This window comes from Rana temporaria, chromosome 4, assembly GCF_905171775.1.
Source record: "Rana temporaria chromosome 4, aRanTem1.1, whole genome shotgun sequence".
NCBI lineage: Eukaryota > Metazoa > Chordata > Amphibia > Anura > Ranidae > Rana > Rana temporaria.
The window spans coordinates 420,933,888-420,959,152 of record NC_053492.1 but is presented as its reverse complement, the minus strand read 5'-3'; the positions used below and the strand labels follow the sequence as shown (position 1 = coordinate 420,959,152).

The 25,265-nt window shown below is 43.2% G+C and overlaps 1 protein-coding gene and 1 pseudogene across 2 annotated transcripts in view; both read left to right on the top strand.

Moving 5' to 3' along the window:
- Positions 1-25,265, top strand: part of STUM (stum, mechanosensory transduction mediator homolog) — a 121,729-nt gene that overhangs the window by 58,871 nt on the left and 37,593 nt on the right. For both annotated transcript variants that reach the window (XM_040351338.1, XM_040351337.1), the window contains exon 2: positions 22,010-22,189. In XM_040351338.1, the coding sequence (XP_040207272.1) occupies positions 22,010-22,189 (180 nt within the window). The remainder of the gene's footprint in view (positions 1-22,009; positions 22,190-25,265) is intronic.
- Positions 17,880-17,979, top strand: LOC120938671 (annotated as a pseudogene).

Sequence of the window (25,265 nt, the reverse complement as noted above, 5' to 3'; positions counted from 1 at the left end):
CCGGCGTACTTTCAAATTTCCCACGTCGTATCTTTGTTTTGAATCCTCAAAACAAGATACAACGTCATCTGGGTTAGATCCGACAGGCGCACATCTTCGTACGCCTTCGGATATAAGATGCAATTCTTCGGCGTCCGCTGGGTGGAGTTCCCCTCGTTTTCCGCGTCGAGTATGCAAATTAGCTATTTCCGACGATCCACGAACGTACGAGCGGCCGTCGCATTCTTTTACGTCATCTCTAGTCGGCTTTTTACGGCGTATAGTTACAGCTGCTGTTTGGTGGCGTGCTCAATGTTAAGTATGGCCGTCGTTCCTGCGTATAATTTAAAAAAACATTTTTTCGTTTGCGTAAGTTGTCCGTGAATGGGGCTGGACGTAATTTACGTCCACGTCAAAACAATGACGACGTCATTTAGCGCAATGCACGGCGGGAAATTTAGGAACGGCGCATGTGCAGTTTGTTCGGCGCGGGGACGCGCTTCATTTAAATGAAACACGCCCCCCTACTCGCCGATTTTAATTAGGCGCCGTAACGCCGCGAGAGATACACTACGCCGCCGTAACTTACGGTGCAAATTCGTCCAGGATTCAAACCAAAAAAAGTAAGTTACGGCGGCGTAGTGTATCTCAGATACACTGCGCCGGGGCAGATCTTTGTGGATCTGCCCCCAATGTTTTACCTTTCATTTCTATTTTAAAACGGAATGGGTTGTTTTATAAGGTGGGGTCTTACATATACTTTAAATAGATGATTATAATTTCTTGTTAAAAAAAAATAGATGATTATAAGGTATCACCACAGGGTAGTGCTGTGGATACCAAAATAGTATATAAATGTGCCACGTCCCATTAATTGAAAATAGCAGTAAGAGGATTGGTACCGGAATTTATAGGCACTGAGATACACAACAATTATAAATAAAATTATTTTATCAACAAATTGATAAAAACAAGCACAACCAGACAAAGACTATTTAAAAAAAAAAAAAAAATATTGTAAAGAAAATATTGCCTTAATGCTTTTGCAACACATAACCCAAGCACCAAGAGGTATACTCCTGAATGATTAAGACGATGTCCTTGTTGAAACAACAATAAGTGTTCTATCAGGCTTGGTGCGAGTTTACACACGTAAACAACCATTTTTTAAATAGTCTTTGCCTGCTTGTGCTTGTTTGAATCAATTTGTTAATAAAATAATTTACTTTATAATTGTTGTGTATCTCAGTGCCTATAAAGTTCAATACAAATCTCTTACTATTATCTGCATATACAGTGGAACCTTAGATTGTGAGTAACGTGGTTTACAAGTCACCTCTGACCACATACAGTACTGCATAGACTAGCAGTGGCTGTGGAACGGATTATCTGAATTTCCATTATTTCCTATGGGGAAATGCGGGCCCCCAGTTACAGTCCATCCCCGATCAGGGTAAAGAGCCAATCAAATTGTCTCTTTATCAAGTGACCGTCTGTGTCCAATCATAGCTGATCACAACCACCGCTTGTGAGAGCCCCCGGGGTGCGCAACCCGGCGATCAGGGATGAGACGTGTCCCTAGGATATTGGCTTTTTACCATGTGACCGGCTGTGTTCAAATGCAGCTGGTCACAAATGTCAACAAACGTCTGTAGTGCTGTTTCTGGGTTCCCCTCCTGTGTGTGAGGAGGAGACCTGGCTGCAATAAATACTGTACAGTGCCTGATCTCCCCCAAATAAAGAGTACCTGTCATCAGCCCATCGATGTACCCCAGTACCTGTTACCAGCCCATCAGAGTACCCGAGTACCTGTCATCAGCTCATCAGAGTACCCGAGTATCTGTCACCAGCTTATCAGAGTACCTGTCACCACCCCAAGCCTCATAGAATTAATGTTGGGGTGTTTTCTATTCAAAATGGGGTAGTTTTTTGGGTAATGCCAATGTCCTGGTGCTCCAGGGCCCTCAAAAGTGTAATAGGTTGTCAGGAAACAAAATGTGTAATTTTTGCTCCTAGAACACCCGATGGTGCTCCCTGCATGTTGGGCCTCTCTATGTGGCCTGGCTGTGTAAAAAGTCTCACACATGTAGTCTCACCATACTCAGGATGAGTAGCAGGGGGGGGGGGGGGGGGTGGGCTTGGTAATTTTTGCTATGTACATGCTATATGTTAGAAAAATCTTATGAATTGACAACTTTGTGTAAGAAAAAATAAGTTTTAATTTTCTTTCCACATTTTCCAAAAACTTGTGAAAAAAAGTGACATGTTCAAAAGACTCAATGCCTCATAGATTATACGTTGGGGTGTTTGGTGCTGGTGCTCCGGGACCTTCAAAAATGTGAAAGGTAGGAATGAAATTAGATGTGTAATTTATGCTCCTAGAACGCCTTATGGTGCTCCCTGCATCTTGGGCCTCTGTATGTATCTCCAGATACGCCGCATAAGTGCAAATATGTGCCGTTGTATCTATGCGCCGGACCCACATACCAAGATACGCCTAAAAATAGGCATCATCCCACCGACGTAACTTGCCTACGCCGGTGTAGAGTGGGCGCATATTTACGCATATTTACGCTGGACTCATTTGGCGCTCCCATTGATTTTATATTCAAATATGCAGGGAGATACGGCGATTCACGAACGTACGTGCGCCCGACGCAGTGCGCGTAAAGTTCTACGTCCGGCGTAAAGTTATGCCCCATAAAGGAGGTGTAACTCAGCAGCATCCATGCAAAGGGCTGCACCAGGGAACACAAGCCGGCGTATTTTACGTAGTTTACCTTGTACGTGAATATGGCTGGGCGTAGGTTACGTTCACGCCGTAGGCAGTGATCCGACGTATCTTAGGGAGTTGTTCTGACGTGATTCTGAGCATGCGCACTGTGATGCGTCCATCATTTGCATGGGGTCACGCCTCATTAGCATGGCTCACGCCCACTTCCACTTACGCCGACTTACGCCTTGGAACCCCAGCGCAGTTTTGGGAGCATTGGCTTTGTGAATTCAATGCTTCCCTCTCTGCGCTGCGTCGGCGTAAAGAAGATACGCTATGGCTGCATAAATGTGCGCCGCTGTCTGTGAATCCGGGCCAATTTGCATAAATAGAAAACCCAGGGGTGATGAAATACCACCAAAAGAAACCTCTGTTCGTTTAAAAAAAAAATATAAAAATTTTGTTTGGGTACAGTGTAGCATGATTGGGTAATTGTCATTCAAAATGTGAGAGCACTGAAAGCTGAAAATTGGTCTGGTCAGGAAGTGCCCTGTATTGAAGTGGTTTAAGAGTGTTTGTTTGTTTTTTTTGCTTTATTTTTGTAAAGTAACATGCAGGTTTATACTTACCCAGTGGCGGCCCGTCCATAGGGGCGCCCGGGCGCCGCCCCCCGTCCCACAGTCAGTAAAAAAAAAAAAAAAAAAAAAATATTTTTTTTTGTAAATCTGTCCCTTTAAGAATTTTTTTTTTCCCAAAAAAGGGCCTTATGGGCTCTATGTCCGCGCGCCGGACGCCGGGAACAGTCCTGTAGGAGTAGCGCCACGTCTGTGCAATCACGGGATTGCAGACGCGGCGCTACATTGGCACAAAAAATATGCCTTTGTGGCGCTCTCCATCGCGCCATTTGCTTCCGGCGCGATGGAGTGTATAGTTATGGCCGGGCGGGTGCATAACACTGTGTTTGTGCACCCGCCCGTCTCTGAGCTCGTTCCGACGTCACTGGAAAAACAGGAAGTGACGTCGGGTCAGCTCAAACACAGTGTGCCCGACCGTGGACGAGGTAAGCCTGCCTGTCTCTACATCGCTTCACAGCTGCATCCAACCCCTCCCGCGATTTCCACAAAGTATGTTAGTATTCGGCAGACGGCCTTCCCCCCCCCGCTTATTCAAAGTTTTTTTTATCACTCAATTGATTGTTCGGCGGCTTTTTATTCGTGCCCCCCCCCCCCCCCCCCGCTTATTCAAACTCTTTTTTTATGTAATATTTTTTATATTTGATTGAATTTAGCATTAAGTATAAAAAAAGTTTTTTTTTTTAATAACTGGGGGGGGGGGGGTGGTCTGGTGGGGTAGTGTTACCGCCCGCTGTAGTGTTACTTGTGCTGTAATGAATTTTTACATAGAAAATAAATTTGTTAATAAATGGGTAAATGAATTATAAAAAAAAGATTTTTCCAATAATCTTTTTTTTATAATTCATTTACCCATTTATTAACAACATTTCTTTTCTATGTAAAAATTCATTACAGCACAAATAGCGGGCGGTAACACTACCCCACCAGACCACCCCCCCCCCCCCCCCCCCCCCCAGTTATTATAAAAAAAAACTTTTTTTATACTTAATGTGCAGGGAAAATATCGGCCGTCAACACCACCGCACCCCCCGCTTGCAAATTGTCCTGCGACTTGGGACTGGAAAGTTGCAGGATAAGTTGGACCCGATGATTTCCAATGAGAACTGTTCATATCTGTGCAACTTTGAAGTAGTCCCTGCATTACTTTTGTCCCACCTTGATGTGACTTGAGGTCCATAGACCTCCAGAATACATAGGCATTGCTTCAAGTCGCTGCAAAATCGCACCAAAAGATTGTGGCAGAATCTTGCGACTTTCAGGCTAATGCAGTCTGAAAGTTGCACAATTCTACTGCAATTTTGATGTGACTTAAAGCAAATACCTGTGTATTCTGGAGGTCTATGGACCTCAAGTTGCATCAAAGTGGGACCAAAGTAATGCAGGGACTACTTTGAAGTCGCACAGATATGAACGGTTCTCATTGGAAATCATGGGGTACGACTTGTCATGCAACATTTAAGTCCCAAGTCGCAGGACAAGTAATTCCTGCAGTCTCTGGTAATCCTGTGCAGTATGTCCGCAGTCTCTGGTAATCTTGTGTAGTATGTCCGCAGTCTCTGGTAATCTCCTGCAGTATGTCCGCAGTCTCTGGTAATCTTGTGCAGTATGTCCGCAGTCTCTGGTAATCTTGTGTAGTATGTCCGCAGTCTCTGGTAATCTTGTGTAGTATGTCCGCAGTCTCTGGTAATCTCCTGCAGTATGTCCGCAGTATGTCCGCAGTCTCTGGTAATCTTCTGCAGTATGTCCGCAGTCTCTGGTACTCTTGTCCAGTATGTCCGCAGTCTCTGGTAATCTTGTGCAGTATGTCCGCAGTCTCTGGTAATCATGTGCAGTATGTCCGCAGTCTCTGGTAATCCTGTGCAGTATGTCCGCAGTCTCTGGTAATCTTGTGCAGTATGTCCGCAGTCTCTGGTAATCCTGTGCAGTATGTCCGCAGTCTCTGGTAATCCTGTGCAGTATGTCCGCAGTCTCTGGTAATCCTGTGCAGTATGTCCGCAGTCTCTGGTAATCTTGTGCAGTATGTCCGCAGTCTCTGGTAATCCTGTGCAGTATGTCCGCAGTCTCTGGTAATCCTGTGCAGTATGTCCGCAGTCTCTGGTCATCTTGTGCAGTATGTCCACAGTCTCTGGTAATCTCCTGCCCATTTCGAGTCCTTCATTACTAACAGTGTCATATTTTAGTTTGTTTGCACCGATCTGTAAGGCTGCGCTATATACCATGATTTGTGATGCTGGGTCTATATACTCTGTGTTGTGACGCTGAGCTGTATACTCCTGACATTGAGTGGAATACAGGGGACGGAGTGGTGGATTCTATAAGGGGTGTGGCTTATGAGAAGTGGGAGGGACCAAATGTGGAAGGGCGGGGTATTGCGCCCCCCCATCATAAAACTTCACCAGCCGCCACTGTTAACTTACCTGCTCTGTGCAATTGCACATAGTGGCCCTGCGCATCTTCCGCTGGGGTCCCCAGCCACCACTCTTGGCTCCTCCTCTTCTGCATGCGCCACCATAGCAAGCCCCATGTGTCCTCTATTGTGTCCATACACACACACAGTACGGCTTGCCCTGTCCCATCCCCTCCTCACAGGATTTGATTGGCAGCAGCAGGAGCCAATGGCTCCCAGTACTGCCTCTGTATCCTATGAGAAGAGGGAGACCAGCGCTTCTGCAGACAGGCACAGCATTGGATCGAGAGAGGGCTCAGGTAAGTATAAGGGGGGTGAGGGGGCAATACAATACTGGAACTTTTTTTTTACCTTAATACAGGGAATGCATTAAAAGTAAAAAAAAATCTGCCTTCACAACCACTTCACTGTGTTCTATGCATTAAAGCGCATGTCCCGCGTCTACCCCCCCCCCCCCATTCTATTACATTCCACACTACATTACCATACTTTTTAAACCGCTGCTGTCTGTTTTTAAGAGCAAGGATAACTTAGATAATCTGCTGTCGGTCATTTCCATTTTGCTTGTGGGCATTGTGAAGCCCACAAGCACCTATTTCCGGGAAGCAGTGAATGCATATAACCCACCATTCGCCGCTCGATCCCCCGCATGCGCAGCCGCGCCGTAAACTTCATGGTTGCCATTACAATAGTCGATTTGCCTGGGCTTCGAGCCGCACTGTTTCATGGGATGCATTACACTTCGCCCCCAGGAGACAGTCCGGCGCAGGAGATGCCTACTCCTGCGAGAGCAAGACGCCGGAAGTAGCCCTTCAGATGTAATAAATAAGGTATTGTGATGGGGAATTTTTTTTTGGAGTGACAATGTCTTATGTACGCATTATACTGATTCATATAAGCTACACTTGTCAATTTGCTTGGAACTCTGCTTTAAGGTAAAATAATGCTTCAACTACCTGTCTTACTCCACCTGTCCCTAAACACTAACCTGGCTCCATGTCACCACTCCAGCGATCTACCGGCGGCAGCGCCACCGCTCCCTTCACTTCCTGTTTTCACAGGAGAAATTGAGAGCAGTGGGAGCCATAGGCTACTGCTGCTGTCACTCAAACTCCTGTAAGGAGAGAGTGGGGGGTGTGGCTTACCAGTGCGGTATGTGTCTAAAGACGCACAGAGCCCGGCTCAGGAGAACACAAACACGGGTGATTTCTTAACACCCGGCTTGCTGCAGGAGGGAAAGGTGGACAGCACCAGCAGGGACTGCCAGAAGTAGAGGAAAGTGAACTTTTGTGCAATATTGTTGCACAGAGCAGGTAAGTATAACCTATTTTTTATTAAAAAGAAAAAGTCTCTAATATCACTTAAAGATTTTACTGCTGTAGTATTGGTTATTGCTATTTTATACTATAAAGGAAAATGGTCTTTCAGTGAACTCTGGACTACTATGTATGCTGATGGGCAATTTGTTTTAAAAGTTAGCCAAATGCCGAAAAACAGAAAAAGACAATAATACACAAAGGTTCGTGTATCACATGGCAAATCCTTTATAAATTGACCCCAATCTGGGTGAGGTCTGTTTTTTAATTTGAAATGAGGGTGCGGAGGGTGAAGACATCCAGTACAATCCTTTTAGTGGTCCTTTCACCTCTAGGAAGCAGTCCCATGCCTTCTATCAGAGGCCCAATTTGTGTGCAGGTTCCTAACCATTTAACAACCTTTAGAAACAATCGGCTTCCTTTCCGCTCTAGTAATTAGGCCGTATATTTCCCTGATGTGTAAACACAGAAAGGTCCATTTCCTTTTATAAGCCCGAATCATCAGCTCTTTAATCTGTGTCTGGCCAGTCATTATGGGTAATTGCAGTCATTAGAAGGCTAATTCTTAGAGGAAATAAGACTCTGCATCCTCAGAAGACCATTTGGAAAGAAATATTAACAGGAAAATGTTTCCCTGTGGAGAGATCCGTGAAGTGGACCTGTCACGTAACACTGCGTGATCCCCCATTACTGTTATTATCGGAGTGAAAGTCATATTGATGTGTCGTTAACAGGAGAAATTATCTGTAGCACCTTTCCCCTTTTTCATTGTTGTAAATGGCCTTCTGGTATCGGCACTATTCTCTTGCTTTAAAGTAAACCTGTTGTTCCACTTTAAATGCTGTTCTATGTATTGACATGCCTCCTAATCCTTCAATAAGTTATAGAGGTTGAATCCAATTACATTTTGTTTCAGCTATTTGCAGTACAGAGGATGTTTTTCCAATCCTTTGAAGTGTAAGAAGACAATGGCCCAGATTCAGATAGAGATACGACGGCGTATCTCCTGATACGCCGTCGTATCTCTGAGTTCCGTCCGTTGTATCTATGCGCCTGATTCACAGAATCAGGTTCCGCATAGATCTCCCTAAGATCCGACAGGTGTAAGTGACTTACACCGTCGGATCTTAGGCTGCAATTCCAGGCCGGCCGCTAAGCCTGTAAGCAGAATAATAAGGTTGATATTCTGAGTATTTATATTTATAATACTCAGAATATCAACCTTATTATTCTGCTTACAGGCTTCATTATTAAACCTCCCCTCCCACCAACTCCCCCGCCCCTCCTGGGTCTCTGTAGGGTCATTCCATCTCTGGCCCCATTATTTTGGGGGTGACCTCTTGTGGTGTCGAGCGAGGTGCTCCATACAACGTGGACAGCTGCTGCGCTACCTGGGATGGGAGCTACCTTTAGTGGACCACCTGATGCTGCCGATTGGACCGCAGCATATCACTGAGACATAATACCAAGGTAAAGGGATAATAAATGCAATATGCAATATTACTGTTTGTAAAAATGCATACAAACGTGTTTGCTTTTATTACAATTTACACATTGCTCTTCCAGTCTAAGGGCCCTTTTTTTGTAAAATCTTAAAAATGTATCTCTCATTACCTAAGCCCCAACCATGAGATGCCTAATTATTATGTGTTCCTTTTCAGCTACACAAATTCTCTGAAGAAGACCTCTAAAGGTCGAAACGTTCGTTAGACTGTTTATACTACAATGCACATTTTTGATTGTATAAACACGATTTGTGTACCATTATTTATACATATATGTAAACGCTGTTTGTGTACCTGTTGCAACTCATGCTCCATCCAATTTTGCTATCCAATCTTGTCCACCATTGTTCGATTTTTAACATATGAATAAATATAATTTTTTACCACATGGTATCATTTCTCCGTTTTTGAGCTGCGTAATAACCCCATTTGGGACAATTCTTTTATCATTCTTATCGGGGTGAGCAGCCGCATTCTCTCCACCATAGTGTTTTGTCTTTTTTATTGCTTGTACTGGTACCTGTTAGCCTTGCAATGCCTCAAGGGACTTATACTTGTCAGGATTGCAGGTACGTGTAGTTCTGCAACAGCGGAGAGCCAATTTCATAAAGTGGGAATAGGTTGGATACTTTGTCAAATTGTTATTGCTGTCTGTGTCTCCCCAGGTAAGATGCACCCCCAAACTCTTCTGCCAACCATTGTCATAGAGACAGGAAGTGAGGGCAGGTGATGGCAAAGCTACACATATTTAGCTGTCATTATATTAAAAATGTATTAAAATCCTCCAATTGGAACACCTGTTCCCAACACAACTCTCTCTCTAAGATGAGAATTGAATTCCCTTTGGGATAGATTTTCTCTTATTTCCTGCTATATGTCCAGAACAGGAAGTAAAGAGAAATCCCCCAAGCAGAACAGAGGCAGCAAAAAAAGTAACTTGAATTATAACCAGTACTTTTTTTCAGCAGAAATATGGGGGAATGCAGTGCCGGAACCTCCAGCACTGAATGGGGTGCTGGGGTGTGCTGAAAGCTCTATTGATCCCGGCTGCTGGGGGATCTATTTCACTGGTGGGATCTTAAGTTGCTGGAAGGAATCTACTATAGAAGGAGGGTCTATTGTTGCTGTGCTGCTAGGGGATCTACTGTATTATTACATTGGGGCAGTGGCAGTGCATCCATAAAGGGTGCAGGAGCGCCGCCCCCTCTCTCCTGCACCACTCTATTACCATAGATAGATTCATGTGCTGCTGACACCCCTTATTCAGGTGTCCGGCCCCTTTTCGGGCATCGGCACCTGAATTACACCGGCAGGGGTGTTTTTTGGAAGCGCCTGATTAGAACTGTCAGCTCTAATAGGCGCCCAAAAATGTGAACAGTGGGCGTCATGCTGGGCATTCACTGTTCACTCAGCTCTGTATTAGCAAAGTGAAGGAATTCGCTTTGCTGACACTGAATCCGCCAATCAGGTTGCTGGGTCTGTTACTGGTTATCTGATTGGCTGAAACGTCAGGCGCTGTGATTGGATGCCTGAGAGAGGATGGAAGAAGACATGGAGGACATGCAGGAGACCGCCGCTAACCCACTCCGAGACAGGTAAGTGCAGGCAGCATCTGATGGGGCACGGTAGCGGCAATTGATGGGGCACAGTAGCGGCATCTGATGGGGCACAGTAGCAGCATCTGATGGGGCACAGTAGCAGCATCTGATAGTGCACACTGGCAGCATCTGATGGGGCACACTGGCAGCATCTGATGGGGCACACTGGCAGCATTTGATGGGGCACACTGGCAGCATTTGATGGGGCACACTGGCAGCATCTAATGTGGCACACTGGCAGCATCTGATGGGGCACACTGGCAGCATTTTATGGGGCACACTGGCAGCATTTGATGGGGCACACTGGCAGCATCTGATGGGGCACAGTAGCGGCAATTGATGGGCACACTGGCAGCATCTGATGGGGCACACTGGCAGCATCTGATGGGGCACAGTAGTGGCAATTGATGGGCACACTGGCAGAATTTGATGGGGCACAGTAGCTGCAATTGATTGGCACAATGGCAGAAATTGATGGGCACACTTGCAGAAATTGATGGGCACAGTGGCTGCGTTTGATGGCACAGTTGCTGCGTTTGATGGGCACAGTGGCTGTGTTTGATGGGCACAGTGGCTACGTTTGATGGGCACAGTGGCGGTAATTGATGGGCACAGTAGCTGCGTTTGATGTTTTTTATTTTTTCAGTTTGTTTGCACCCCCCTCCCCCAAAAACAAATTTGAGCACCAACCGCCACTGCATTGGGGTCTATTGTTCCTGGCGGGTGGTTATTGTGGCTGGGGTAGCATTTTGTTTCTGAGGGTCTATTGTTGCTGGGGGTATAATCTATTGTTTCTGGGGAATCGATTGATGCTGGAGGGGTCTATTGTTGCTCCAGGGATCTATTGTTGCTGGGGGATTTATTGTTGCTGGTGGGAATCAGTTGTTGCAGGGATCTATTGTTCCTGACTGCAGAGGATCATGCTCGGAGGTGGGTAGGGGATGGAGACAAGGGGTGAAGCGGGAAGTACCTGCACCTAGTCTCTGAGAAAAAAATCCCTGGTTATAACCCTACCCTACGCTATACAAAAAAAGTTTTTTCGTTTACATACATTTCATTTCAGTTCCCTAATGACTCCAAAGCATCTCTCAAAAATGCAGCTATTTTAACAAATTCTCCTAATTTTTTTTTTATTATTATTATTTTTTTTTTCCTGAACATTTGGTAAAACTCTTGATCTCACTCATTTCTTGTCAGCAGGTGTTTTAGAGCAGCTTTTCCAACGCAAACAACGTTTTCTGTAGCTATTGCGACCTGATTGTACATCGTTAGTATCGTGTACGAGAACGCCTAGCGTGTTAGGTGAAATATTACATCCATACGTTTTCTTTTTAGAAGTCCCTGTGGCTGAGAACGTTTTACATGATTTACTGCTCAGCCTGACGGATTTTCTCTCTTTCAGCATTTAGCCTGCCAATTCATTTGTAGTAATTAATTTATAAGAGTGGATTTGTAATGCAAAGCGCTTCTGACTAATTGAATTAGTCTGTGTTTTGGCCACAAAACTACATCCTCAAGCCACAATGTACCCTACTTTGTGAATTAGACTTTCTTTAGTATTATTCTTTATTTTCAAGTATACAACCAGGAGTACTATGTTACATGGACAAGATTGTGTCAGTTACATTATCAGCAGAAACAAAAATGCAAATACCCGTATACCAGGGATATGCAATTAGCGGACCTCCAGCTGTTGCAGAACTACAAGTCCCATGAGGCATTGCAAAACTCTGACAGCCACAAGCATGACACCCAGAGGCAGAGGCATGATGGGACTTGTAGTTTTGCAACAGCTGGAGGTCCGCTAATTGCTTATCCCTGCCGTATACTGTAATACCACAAAAGTCTATTCTATTCTATCCTTTACAGTGCCTTGCAAAAGTATTCACCCCCCTTGACATTTTTCGTGTTTTGTTACCTCACAACCTGGAATTAACATGGATTGTTTGAGGATTCGCATCATTTAATTTACAGAACATGCCCACAACTTTGAAGATTTTTTTTTTTTATTGTGAACAGGGCCGTTTGAAGGAATTAGGGGGCGCCAAGCAAAATGGACATGGAGGGCCCCCACGCACGCAAAGCGCAGAACCACTATTGCCCCAGAATAGCATGAAATATAAATATGGTGTAGATCAACCAATGAGGTTTATTTATAAAAATATCTTACAAATCAGTGTAAGATATAGCCAATAAAAGTGATGACAAAATGGTAAAATATGAATAAAAGCAATGTGGGAAGCATAAAGATGCCAGCTTTCTCACCTCCCCTTTTTACCTGTAGGCTGTAGCGTGGCCGAGCTCCTCTTCCTCCTGTCAGTCAGGAGGAAGAAAGTTAGTCAAATGCATGTACCTGATTGTGTCTGTACCTGTTGCCCACTTTAGCTAAAGACACAGATGAAATGTGTAGATGGGAATTATCTAGTAGTAGTTGGTCACATTCAGCTGGACTTGTTCTGTAATGTTGAAGACGTTTTGCAGCTTATCCTAGCCACTTCTTTGGTTCTAAGGCTCCATGCACACTGGCGTAAAAAATGTTGCTTCTACAGTAGTTTTGTGTTCTGCCTGTAGAAGCAACTCAATGTTATCCTATGTGTCCTGCACATTAGGACATTTACAGGCATATTTTGAGATCAACGTTTATCGTAGGGTCAACACATTTCCAAACTACCATTCAGGGACACCCCCCTTCCCAAAAATCAGCTTGTGCTGTAACGAATCACAGCACAGTGATTGGACACAAGAGGCGGGATTTATGATTTCTCCAATCACAAGAAGGGGGCTAGAGTTATTTTTTATTTTTTTTGCAGACACTGACACCAATGCTGGGGGTTAATATTGCTTCCACTGGCAAAAATACTGGGAGTTATTTTTGTGGCCACTGATACCACTACTGGAGTTATTGCTGCATCTACTGACACCAATGCTAAAGGTTATTATTGAGTCCACTGATGCCAATGTTACTGCCACTGACACCAATGATGGGGATTCTTTTATACCCACTCCCTCTTCAGTGTGCATTGTGATACGCTGTAAAAAATGCAGCAGTACAAAACTTTTCAGGCATTGAGGTGCATTACAGCCCATTCGTTTTGAATACACCTCAATGCATGAAAATTAGATGCTATTGTGCTATGCTCTCAGAGTGTCAGGAGCCACACTTTAAGCAGAGTTCCACCCAAAAGTGGAAGCTCCGCTTATCTGACTCCTCCTTCCCTCCGGTGCCACATTTGGCATCTTTCACGGGGGGGCCGGGTACCTGTTTTGACAGGTACCTCTCCCCATTTCCGGGAGATCGTGCCGCTGCGCAGTCACTCAAAAGATTGGCCACCTCCTCCTTCCCCCACCGCCAGGCCATTCAAAAAGCGCAGGGCACTTCGTGCCTTAAGGCGTCACTGGAATTTTCCCTTAATACGAATGGCGGTGGCAGCACCCGAGAGCCAATGGAAACATCGGCTGGGGTGCCGACATCGCTGGATTCCAGGACAGGTAAGTGTCCTATTACTAAAAGTCAGCAGCTACAGTATGTGCAGCTGCCGACTTTTAAATTTTTTAAACATCTTCACAATGAACACTAATGTAGCAGACCATTTGTTCCACTGACGACCAGTGTTAAGCCTGGTACACACAATGAGATTATCGGATGAATGATCGTCCGTTTTTTTTTTTGTATGCTAATCTCAGATCGAACCTGCAGAGTTCTCGTACGACAGAATAAAAATTTGGAAGTGATGTAATGTGTTGTACTGTATTTGTATTGCATTTTCAAACGACAACTATACTGATTAAATGAATATCATACGATCTGGCATCGTACGAATAAAAATTTTGTGCATATCCAGTTGGAAACTATTGGATGAACTGTCATGATCGGCTCTTGAAAGCTCTGTACTAATAATCCAATCACTTCTAAAGTGGTATTTTTCATACGATTTTGTGATCATGTGTACAGGGCTTAAGGAGTTCTTTCTTTCAACAACCACAAATCTAAAGTGGCAAAGTAGCACCTCTCTCTTGACCAATATAAGGGAGCTGGAAACTTATGTAAGTGAGCTCTGCTCCACTGACCACCAATCTAAGGGGGCACTTAACTACTAACTACCAATGTGAGGGAAGGGGAGTTACCGCTCCAGGTGGGTCTGCTTGGTAATTGGCCTCCTTTCAGAAATCACGAGTGCTGACAATGCATATAGCAAAAGAATGAGGAAAAATCTTGGACAGCCGCACTTCGAAAAAATCTCTTGGTTGCCTTTATTGGATAAAAACACTACAAGCCACAGCAAAAATAGGACACACAACTGACGCGTTTCACACTAAAATCTAGTGCTTAGTCATAGAAATCAAGATATATCTAAGCACTAGATTTTAGTGTGAAACGAGTCAGCTGTGTGTCCTATTTTTGCTGTGACTTGTAGTGTTTTTATCCTGTTTTACCAATAAAGGCAACCAAGAGATTTTTTCGAAGTGCGGCTGTCCAAGATATTTCCTCATTCTTTTACCAATGTAAGAGGGCACCTAGCCACTGAGGGGCATGTATCCACTGACCACTAATGTAAGAGAGGGCACTTATCCACTGACCACAAATGTTATTATTAATTATTATTATTAGTTTACTTTAATGGTTATTACTGGGGAAAAAAAACAGAAATATAAGTGTTACCCATAAATTATCAGCCCTTTATTTAAATTATATATACTGTTTATGTGTGTGTAATATATATATATATATATATTAGTTTAAAAAAAGTATGTATGTGTGTGTATATATATATATATATATATATATATATATATATATATATATATAAAATCTTTTTTTTTTTTAGAACTGGCCATAGTAATGTACCAGGGGCTATAGACAGAATATTATTTAGCAGGGCTTCCATGAGACTTAAAGCGGGGGTTCACCCAAAAAAAATGTTTTAACATTACATTCAGCCGAGTTGTGAGAATGACATTAGGCTGTTTTTTTTTAAATCCTTGCCGTACATACCGTATTATCTATATTTTTACCGCGGCTTCCGGGTATGTAATCTGCGGGACTGGGCGTTCCTAATTGATTGACATGCTTCCGACCGGCGCATACAGCGCGTCACAAGTTGCCGAAAGAAGCCGAACAACGGTGCGCAGGCACCGTATAGAGCCGACTCACAGTCCGGCTTCTTTCGGCAACTCGTGACGCGCTGTATGCGCCGGTCAGAAGCATGTCAATCAATTAGGAACGCCCAGTCCCGCAGATTACATACCCGGAAGATAATACTGTATGTACGGCAAGGATTTTAAAAAAAACAGCCTAATGTCATTCTCACAACTCTGCTGAATGTAATGTTAAACAATTTTTTGGGTGAACCCCCGCTTTAAATGTTATTTCAAGGGTTCCTCTGTGGTAAGGTTGAGAAAGGCTGTTTGAAACTAATGAGGAGTGAAATATTATTGCCTGCTTAGGGATTCGACAGATCAAGCATTTGCAGATGAGAAATTAATATGTTAGGCAAAAAAATATATATTTAACACGCACATCTTTAATGTAAATCTGCAGGGAACAAATTGAAGCTATGAGTCTCATAAATAGATCTCTGTCCTGGAATATTCCATTTCTCTTTCTGTAGCTTGTTTACAAAGCAGTATGCATAAATGAGATGACTTAATGATCTTGTACATCTGTCGGCGAGGCTCAGCCACCAAACTGTGTGGTTTTTTTTCACGAAAATCGTCTATCATAAAGTTAATTTATTGAACTAATTAAAGTTAATTATTTCTGTTGTTTTGGAAAAGCTGATGATTTGAAAATCAGGCATTTAAACAAATGTTCCAAGTCCTAGAGAGAGAGAGAGAGAGAGAGAGAGAGAGGGAGAGCATGTGTGTTTGTAATATATCTTATTTATCGGCATATAACACGCACAGGCGTATAACACGCACCTTCATTTTAAGAGGGAAGTTTCAGGATTTTTTTTTTTTAAAGAACTTTGAAGCAAAATAAGGGTCAGTGCCCATCAATGCAGCCTGATCAATGCCCACCTGTAGCCTCGCCATTGCCCATCAATTTCTGATACTCCAAAAGATATACAGGGAGAATCCGGCTGAGCCTAGTAGTAAGTCGATCCAAAGAGGCTGGTGGTACCCAATTCTTGGACTCCCAAGGATGTGCAGGGAAAGTCTGACTGGAACCTGGCAGTGGATCGATCAAACAGATGGTCCCAGAAGGTAGATATTCTCATCAAGGCCACAAAGGAGATGGTAAAAACAAAAGAAGCTCCATATGGTGCAGGTCAAACAAGGGGGATTTATTTAAAAAAGCAAAATACATCAAGGCATAGATGTATAAACGTGATCACAAAATATGTTTAAGAGCAATGTGGGGAGCAATAAAATGCAAGCCTGACGTGTTTCGCCTCAATAGGACTTCAACTGGGGCATATGTGCTTGAGTTATGGACATGCACAGGCAAAAAGCACATGAATGTATCAGATAACTGGGTTTATTGTAGGATTAATCTGTAATTTCTGCATTGATGCATGGGCAATGATGGAGCTTGGGAAAAGTTGGACAATCAAGAGAATTATGAAAGTTTAGTGAATGACAGCTAATAATAATCTTCATTCATAGTGAATCTTTCATGGAGCGGTGCATTGTGCCTGTGCCTCCGGAAATCATACCTAAAACGTTTACCCAGAATGCATTTCCGAAGAGCAGAGCTATCCAATTTTAAAGTTATGTTATAGTATGACAATATACAAAAGATTTTCTTACTGCCTTATTCTATTACCATACCCAGAACGAGATACAGTAATTGCTATAAACATATTTAGATGTCCTTGACATTTCTCAGAATGAAGATTTGAGATTTGAGGATATAATGCATCTCATGGCGGTAGCTGTCTCCAAACATCATGTCTACATATCATATATTATTAATAGAGATATTATTCTCTTCTGTAGAATCCTCCTCATGTGTGCGTGTAATATGAGAAATGTCACATTACTTGTAAAAGGCACTTTGGGACATGGTGAAAAAAAAGGTCAGATTCATTTTATGTGCTTCAATTAAAGAGTAACTACGTGCAAAAAATAAAAAAATAAAAAAAATTACATCCTGTATTTTGCTGTTTATTACTTGCATTGTTATAGCAACTTTTTATTTATTTTTTGCCCACGTAGTTTTAACCCCTGTTGATGCTGCCAGTAAATTTCTTATTTTCCTACTATCTCTTACAGTATTACTACACTGTTTGCTCTTCAGTGAGATCATACGGTATCTCTGTCACCATTGTGGCACAGGGCAGTCTTTGATGGACATGGAGTTTTAAATTGGATTTAAAGCAGACCTTGCAGTAAAATATAAAGTCCATTTACAAAATTTTTAACCCCCCTTGACATTTTTCGTGTTTTGTTGCCTCACAACCTGAAATTAACATGGATTGTTTGAGGATTTGCATCATTTAATTTACAGAAAATGCTCACAACTTTGAAGAGTTTTTTTTTGTTTGTTTTTTATTGTGAAGCAAACAAATAGGACAAAATAACAGAAAAAGTCAATGTGCATAACTATTCATCCCCCTAAAGTCAATACTTTGTAGAGCCACCTTTTGCGGCTATCACAGCTCCAAGTCGCTTTGGATAAGTCTCTATGAGCTTGCCGCATCTTACCACTGGGATTTTTGCCCATTCCTCCTGGCAAAACTGCTCCAGCTCCTTCAAGTTGGATGGTTTGCGCTAGTGAACAGCAGTCGCTTCTCGGCCTTTTGGCTAAGATCAAGTGTAGTATCTGTTCTTGTCAGAGGAGCGCTGAAGCACCTCCTACATGGGGAGGGTGGATGCAATCCAATGACGTCATTGCACCTGGAAGGATGGTTTCAGCAGGGACTATGCCGTGCTGCCCGACAGATACTGGGGGTCGGCCTATGGTTGTGTCTGAGCCATCTGGAAGGGTGCTCCTGGTGAGGATGGGTGGCTGCACTTGGTCTGGTCTTTTTGCCGAGTTCTAGTCTGGCCTTCTGGCTGGCTGGTGTAAGTGCTATCTCTGTCAGCGATCCGGTAGGCAGAGCTGGTAATGCCCTGGGATAAGACGAGGTAGGACCATGCAAATCCGCTGGGTTGACGGGGGGTCTGGAAGGGCTAGTATTGGCGGAGGCTGCTAACTGGAGTTCTCCTTAAGAAAACCTTGAAGGGCTCTCTAGCTGGCAGGGGTGGAGGGCTGCACTGGCAGGTCGGGGGTTGGATTTGGAACGAAAAGCCTATGGTGCATGTTCCCCTGGAGTGGCAGTCCAGGGGTTCCTGAGAATCACTGTGAGTGAGGGTCACTTTGATTTAAAGATACCACGGTCACTGCACCAACAACACGCTTTTTTTAGCACCTGCCTCTTGAGCCGGGCCTTTTGGCTAGGACCGGAGGAATTTTGTATAACACAATGACCACTTCTTTCACTCTCCTCTCCACTATTACTTTCACCCCACTTTATTTAATTTATTGCCTATGTTTGTCATGTTTTTGTCTTTTTTCGGTTGTGCACGTTATTTGTTCACTGTGTGTTTAGTAGGGTGCCGGTCCTCGGGCCAGCCCTGAATGTCTTGGGAGTGGGAGGACATGGCCTTTTGGCTTAGTCTGCCTGCTCTCGTGGGGTCTCCCTTTGGGGGAGCCCCACCTAGTACTGGGAGGGCTCTGTTTCGGCAGTCCCTCCAAGGAAGTTGGGTCCGTTTCGGCTTCAGTTGCTCGGACCACAGTACCTCAGTCCCCGTCTGGAGCCTAACGCCCCGGGGGATCAGGGTTTGGGTCCTTTTTCACAGGAGGACCACTTGACGTTGCACCCGTCTGCACCGGGTGGAGTTTTTTGGGTGTGTTCACACGCCATTGGCTTTAAAAAAAAAAAAACAGCAGTCTTTAAGTTTGACCACATATTTTCCATTGGATTGAGGTTTGGGCTTTGACTAGGCAATTCCAACACATTTACATGTTTCTCCTTAAACCACTCAAGTGTCGCTTTAGCAGTGTATTTGGGGTCATTGTCCTGCTGGAAGGTGAACCTCCGTCCTAGCCTCAAATCACACACAGAGTGGTACAGGTTTTGCTCAAGAATATCCCTGTATTTAGCACCATTCATCTTTCCCTCAACTCTGACCAGTTTCCCAGTCCTGCCTGCTGAAAAACATCCCCACAGCATGATGCTGCCACCACCATGTTTGGGGATGGTGTTCTTTGGGTGATGTGATGTGTTGGGTTTGCGCCAGACATAGCATTTTCTATGATGGCCAAAAAGTTCAATTTTAGTCTCATCAGAGCAGAGCACCTTCCTCCATACATTTTGGGAGTCTGCCACATGCCTTTTCGCAAACTCAAAACGTGCCATTTTGTTTTTTGCTGAAAGGAATGGCTTTCTTCTGGGCCCTCTGCCATAAAGCCCAACCCTATGGAGCGTACGGCTTATTGTTGTCCTATGTACAGATACTCCAGTCTTTGCTGTGGAACTCTGCAGCTCCTCCAGGGTTACCTTAGGTCTCTGTGCTGCCTCTCTGATTAATGCCCTCCTTGCCCGGTGCATGAGTTTTGGTGTGTGCGGTTGTCTCTTGATAGGTTTGCTGCTGTGCCATGTTCTTTCCATTGGGTTATGATAGATTCGATGGTACTCCTAGGGATCATCAAAGATTTTGATATTTTTTTATAACCTAACCTTGACTTGTACTTCTCAACAACATTGTCACTTACTTGTTTGGGGAGTTCCTTGGTCTTCATGGCAGTGTTTGGTTAGTGGTGCCTCTTGCTTAGGTGTTGCAGCCTCTGGGGCCTTTCAAAAAGGTATGTATATGTAATGACAGATCATGTGACACTTAGATTGAACATAGGTGGACATCATTTCACTAATTATGGGACTTCTGAAGGTAATTGGTTGCACCAGAGCTTTATATGGGCTTCATAACAAAGGGATGAATACATACGCACATGCCAATTATCATTTTTTTATTTTTGAAAAATAGTGTTATGTATAAATTGTTCTAATTTTACTTCATCAACTTAGACTATTGTGTTCTGATCCATCACATATAATTCAGATTAAAAAAACATTGAACTAAAGGCTGTAATGTAACAAAATATGTAAAAAGCCAAGGGGGGTGAATACTTTTGCAAGGCACTGTATAATGTTTGAAACCTCTCCCAATGTAAAATGTATTAGCTATGTGCAAAAGGTACATATAAAGGGAAAAGTTAGATATTCTACTTACCTTTACCCATCTTCCACTCATGATGCCTAGGCGAGGGTGATGTCACACGTTTTTCGAGTAAGATCCTAGGGATACAAAGTAGGCTCCTGCAAGAAAATACTCATGCTATGGATTGGAGTTTCTTTTTGAAAGATTTTCCCCTGCCCTGCAGTTCCCAGGAATCTTCCAGGGGCTGTGACATCACATCTACGCTTTTGGTTTTAACATGACAAAATGTGAAAAATGTCAAGGGGTATGAATATTTTTTCAAGGCACTGTAATAGTTTAGCAGCCGTGTTCGGAGAGGAGGGGGTCATATAACGGATGACTGTACTGACAATACAATTGTCCTTAAAGCACGTAAATTATGAAAAGCAACAGGCATGGACAGGTAGGTTACATCGCTTGGAACTACTGTTTTTTTGGAGTGATCTATTAAAGAGGAGTCCCCCCCCCAGCAAACAAATTTAAGTTAAAGTGGGGGTTCCCCCTAAAAAAAAGTTCTAACAATAAATTCTGAAGACCGATTACACTGCGGGTAGGCTGGGTTTTTTTTTTTTTTTACGTACATACCTCGATATCGCTGTTTCATCCCTTGGCTTCCGGGTATGATTCTTGTGGGGCTGGGCGTTCCTAGTTGATTGACGTTCCTCCGACCGGCGCATACTGCGCGTCACGACTTTCCGACAGAAGCCGAACGTCGCTGCGCAGGCGCCGTATAGAGCCGACTCCATACGGCGCCTGCGCAATGACGTTCGGCTTCTGACGGAAAGTCGTGACGCCGGTCGGAGGAACGTCAATCAACTAGGAACGCCAAGCCCCACAAGAATCATACCCGGAAGCCAAGGGATGAAACGGCGATATCGAGGTATGTACGAAAAAAAAAAAAAAAAAACCCAGCCTACCCGCAGTGTAATCAGTCTTCAGAATTTATTGTTAGAATTTTTTTTTAGGGGGAACCTCCACTTTAAGAGCTATACATACTGTAACTGCTGACTTTTAATATTAGAACACTTACCTGTCCTGAATCCAGTGATTTCAGGAACCCTAGCCAAAGTTTCCATGGGTTCTCGGGTGCTGCCACCTGCTGCCACCATTCATGGTAGGGGAAAACGGCAGTAAAGCCTTTCAAGTTCACAGCTGTTCCCCTACTGCACTTGCACGAAGCGCTCTGCGCTTTCTGAATGGCCTGGTGGTGGGAAAAGGAGGAGGGGGGCCGAACTTCTGAGTGATCTCGCCACGGTGAGATCTCTCAGGGGTGGGGATGGGTACCTGTGTAGCTGCTCCCCCTCCCCCTGAAAGATGCTAAATGTGGCAACGGAAGGGGGGGGGGGAGAGGCAGATAAGTGGAGCTTCCACTTTTAGGTGGAACTCTACTTTAAGAAAAAAAATTGTTTGGAAGTTAGCCTCATTTCAAACATAAAAAGAAATCAGAATCATTTAGCCCTCACCTGGGAATTTTCATATAAAATAAAAGAGAAAATCCATTAGTTCCGGCTAATGTTCAATCTGGTATAATTATGACCCAAACAGCCTGAATTATTGATGATTTCCTGTATGATTTCTCAGTCTGTTCCATTAGACCATGTCATTTTTTTTGCCAGTTGCTTTCCCCCAGGGTCACTATATCTGACCTGTGTCTCTTTTTCTCTTTATTTTCAGGGACGTTTGTATCCGCGTTCACCGTGCTGTGCGGAGCCAGGACAGACCTCCCCGACCGACACATATGCTGCGTCTTTTGGCTGAATATAGCTGCTGCCCTCATACAGATCCTCACAGCTATTGTCATGGTTGGCTGGATCATGAGCATATTCTGGGGAATGGACATGGTCATCCTGGCAAGTGAGTGTCTCATATTTTACATAAAAAGTCTAAAGAAGTAGTCATGACTGTTCATTCATAACTGAGGCATAGTAAACTGTATTTACTATACTTTTGTTTATGAACGAACGGGAGAGAGCTATTCCTGTCTATTCATTCTGTGCTGCTGAGGCTACAAAGAAGGGGATTGAGAGTTGTGTCCTTAATCTCTTTTCTCTGTGTCAAAGGTGAGACATCAGTGGTCTGTTTAGACCCCTGATATTTCACCAAAGCTCCCCAATGGGGCTCCTAAAAAATAATAAACAAATAAAATTGTAAAAAATATAAAATAAAATGGTAAAAAATTATAGAAAAAGTAAAAAATAACAAAAATAAAATCCTGACACCAGTGGGCGGAACTACCAGGGTTGCAAAGGTCTTGCTTGCGACCGTGCCCTTGGCTTTCTGCTACTGTTGGGGGGCTTTATGGTTTCTTGCACTGGGGCCCTAAAGGTTCTAGTTCCGTCTCTGCTATCAGCGTACATAGTTCAAAGAACATAGTTGTCATATTGGTTCATAATCATACGATCACCATGATAGTCAATACCGTGTTTCCCCCAAAATAAGACCGGATTTATATTAATTTTGGCTACAAAAAAAAACACCAGGGCTTATTTTCAGAGGATGTTTTATTTATTTACGGTATGTACAATGATGATGATCTTAAAGTGGTTGTAACCCTACAATATATATATATATATATATCCTGATCCTTTAAAGCATGATAGACAGCACAGTGCTTGCCTGTGTCATTTACCCCTCTCTATATTCTAAAAAACCTGGAATAAAACAATAAAATATTTAACATCAGCTGGGAGGAGAGGAGACGATCAGCTGGGAGTAGAGGAGACGATCTCCAGCGGGACACGTGAGTGTCCACTGGTCCTGCAAATAAGGTATTTATCTCAATAAAGTTACAAAAGGAGACACACTGCACATATAGAATCTTTTTACAGAACGGATTGCATGTTTTTACAAGGACTTTAACTGTGGCTTATTTTAGGGGTAGGGCTTATATTGCAGCATTCCACAAAAATCGTGCTAGGTCTTATTTTCAGGGTAGGGCTTTTTTTCCAGGGAAAATAGTAATAGTAATTCTCTCCCTGTGGCCTTGCAATTTAAATACAATTTCAGTAATAAAAATATAGTTAATAGAACAATTTTATTTTTAATTTTTTTTCATCTGTATATTTATAACAAAAATATGAGTGACAAAATAAAAGCCTTATACTGTACATCCTTAAAGTTACTCTAGGGAATACAGACCCAAACAGAAGCAGCCTGCAAATGAAGATTACTTATACTTACCTGTCTTGTGTGCAGTGCCTCCATTCTTTTCTCTGTTTCTTTCTGGTGTTTGTTGGAAGCCTAGTCCTCCATATATGTATGATGCCTGGTCCTTCTGTAGTGGTGTAGTAGCTGTGACATCATCATGTTGCCTTTGGCGTCTTCAGGACACTGAGGATGAGATGTGTGTCACCAGAGATGGGGGCACCTGAAGTAGAACTTTCTCACTCCACAGCGAGGAGTGTCACGTGAACCTGGAATGTCACGTGAATACAAATTCACATTTAGGTTATTCTTCTTTAAAATGCTTTTGGGGAATTCATTAGGGTAGAGGGGATTGGGTATAATGTTTAATGGGAATAGGGGTTTTAACACACACAATAAAATAAGAATCATATAGGTCCTCACACTGAAAGTGGAACATAGTGGACAGAAGGCGAAGTAGCCCGGATGTTCCTTTTTTATGTGGTCTTGGATAAAATGCAACCTTATTCTTCTAATCGATCCAATGTCACTGAAAACAGGACACACAGAGGGTCATATTTCTATAATGCGTTGTTCCTGGCATTGGGGCTGGAATCTAGCAGACTAAATGAGCTGTCCTTTTCTTATCTGGCTTCCTGATGCTGCTCAGTCTCCATAACGAGGACAGTATAAATGGAATAATTATGTGAATTGTCATCATTAACAAAGCAATAATGTAAGCATTTAGGATCAGTGTGGTTCTATCCTGTAAACATGTCAGAAACAGAAGCTGATGCAGTCAGTATTATTTATATAAGACACAATATATGTATTGTAGTGGAATGTATGCAGTGCGTGGAGGACATTCTGTTTTTCTGTCTGGAAGCCATAGCGCTGATTTATATCACTGTATATGGGACAGACACTTCATAATGGTATACATGTCCATGCTGGATAGGTTGTCATTGTAAGAGTATTTATGCCTCCAGATCGGAGGTTCTGATTTCAGTATCTGATAGGAACACTCCATACATTTTTATTAGGGCTGTGGAAATTAACTATTAATTCATCGATTAATCTTAAATTTTTTTGATCGATCAACATTTTTTTTTACATTTATATTCTTTATTAATTTTCTCCCTCGTATAAAAATAGACAGATTTCATTAATATAAAACATACATCAATATACGATCTTGATATTATCTTTGCATATTAGACATAGACCTTTACATTTTATACATTTATTCAATTTATTTTCCCCTCCCTCCCACCCCTCCCCTCCCTCCCTCCACCTCCTCCACAGTGTTTTTGTTTGTTTTTCACCAGAATACTCCTTCAAGATTTTACCTTTTTTTTTACCTCGTAGTTACCTTGTAGTATCTATAGAGTATATACCAGTGTATTCTGTAGAAAAAACTCAATAGCTCATTGGCTGCTTCGTAACCAAATCTTTTTGATCGATCAACATTTTTTTGATTGATCAAAATTCTTTTGATTGGTACTCACCTCTCCGCCGGTTTCCAGGTCTTTAGGGAGTTCTGTTGGAGATCCGTTGACGTCACGGACACCGGCAGGGCATGCTGTGTCCATCTGAAGGGCTCCTTTGCTGTGCCTTCATATCTGCATGCCGACGGGACCTTACTATCTGCCACACGCAAGGGCTGTTACACTTCCCTCTATCAACCTGGGATTCTACAACCATCCACTGAGAGTTGTGATAGTTCCCTTCCCGGGACATCTACATTCTGACGGACTGATGTTAACACCTTCTCATCTGGATTCAGCAGTGGCATCGTTGTACCCAT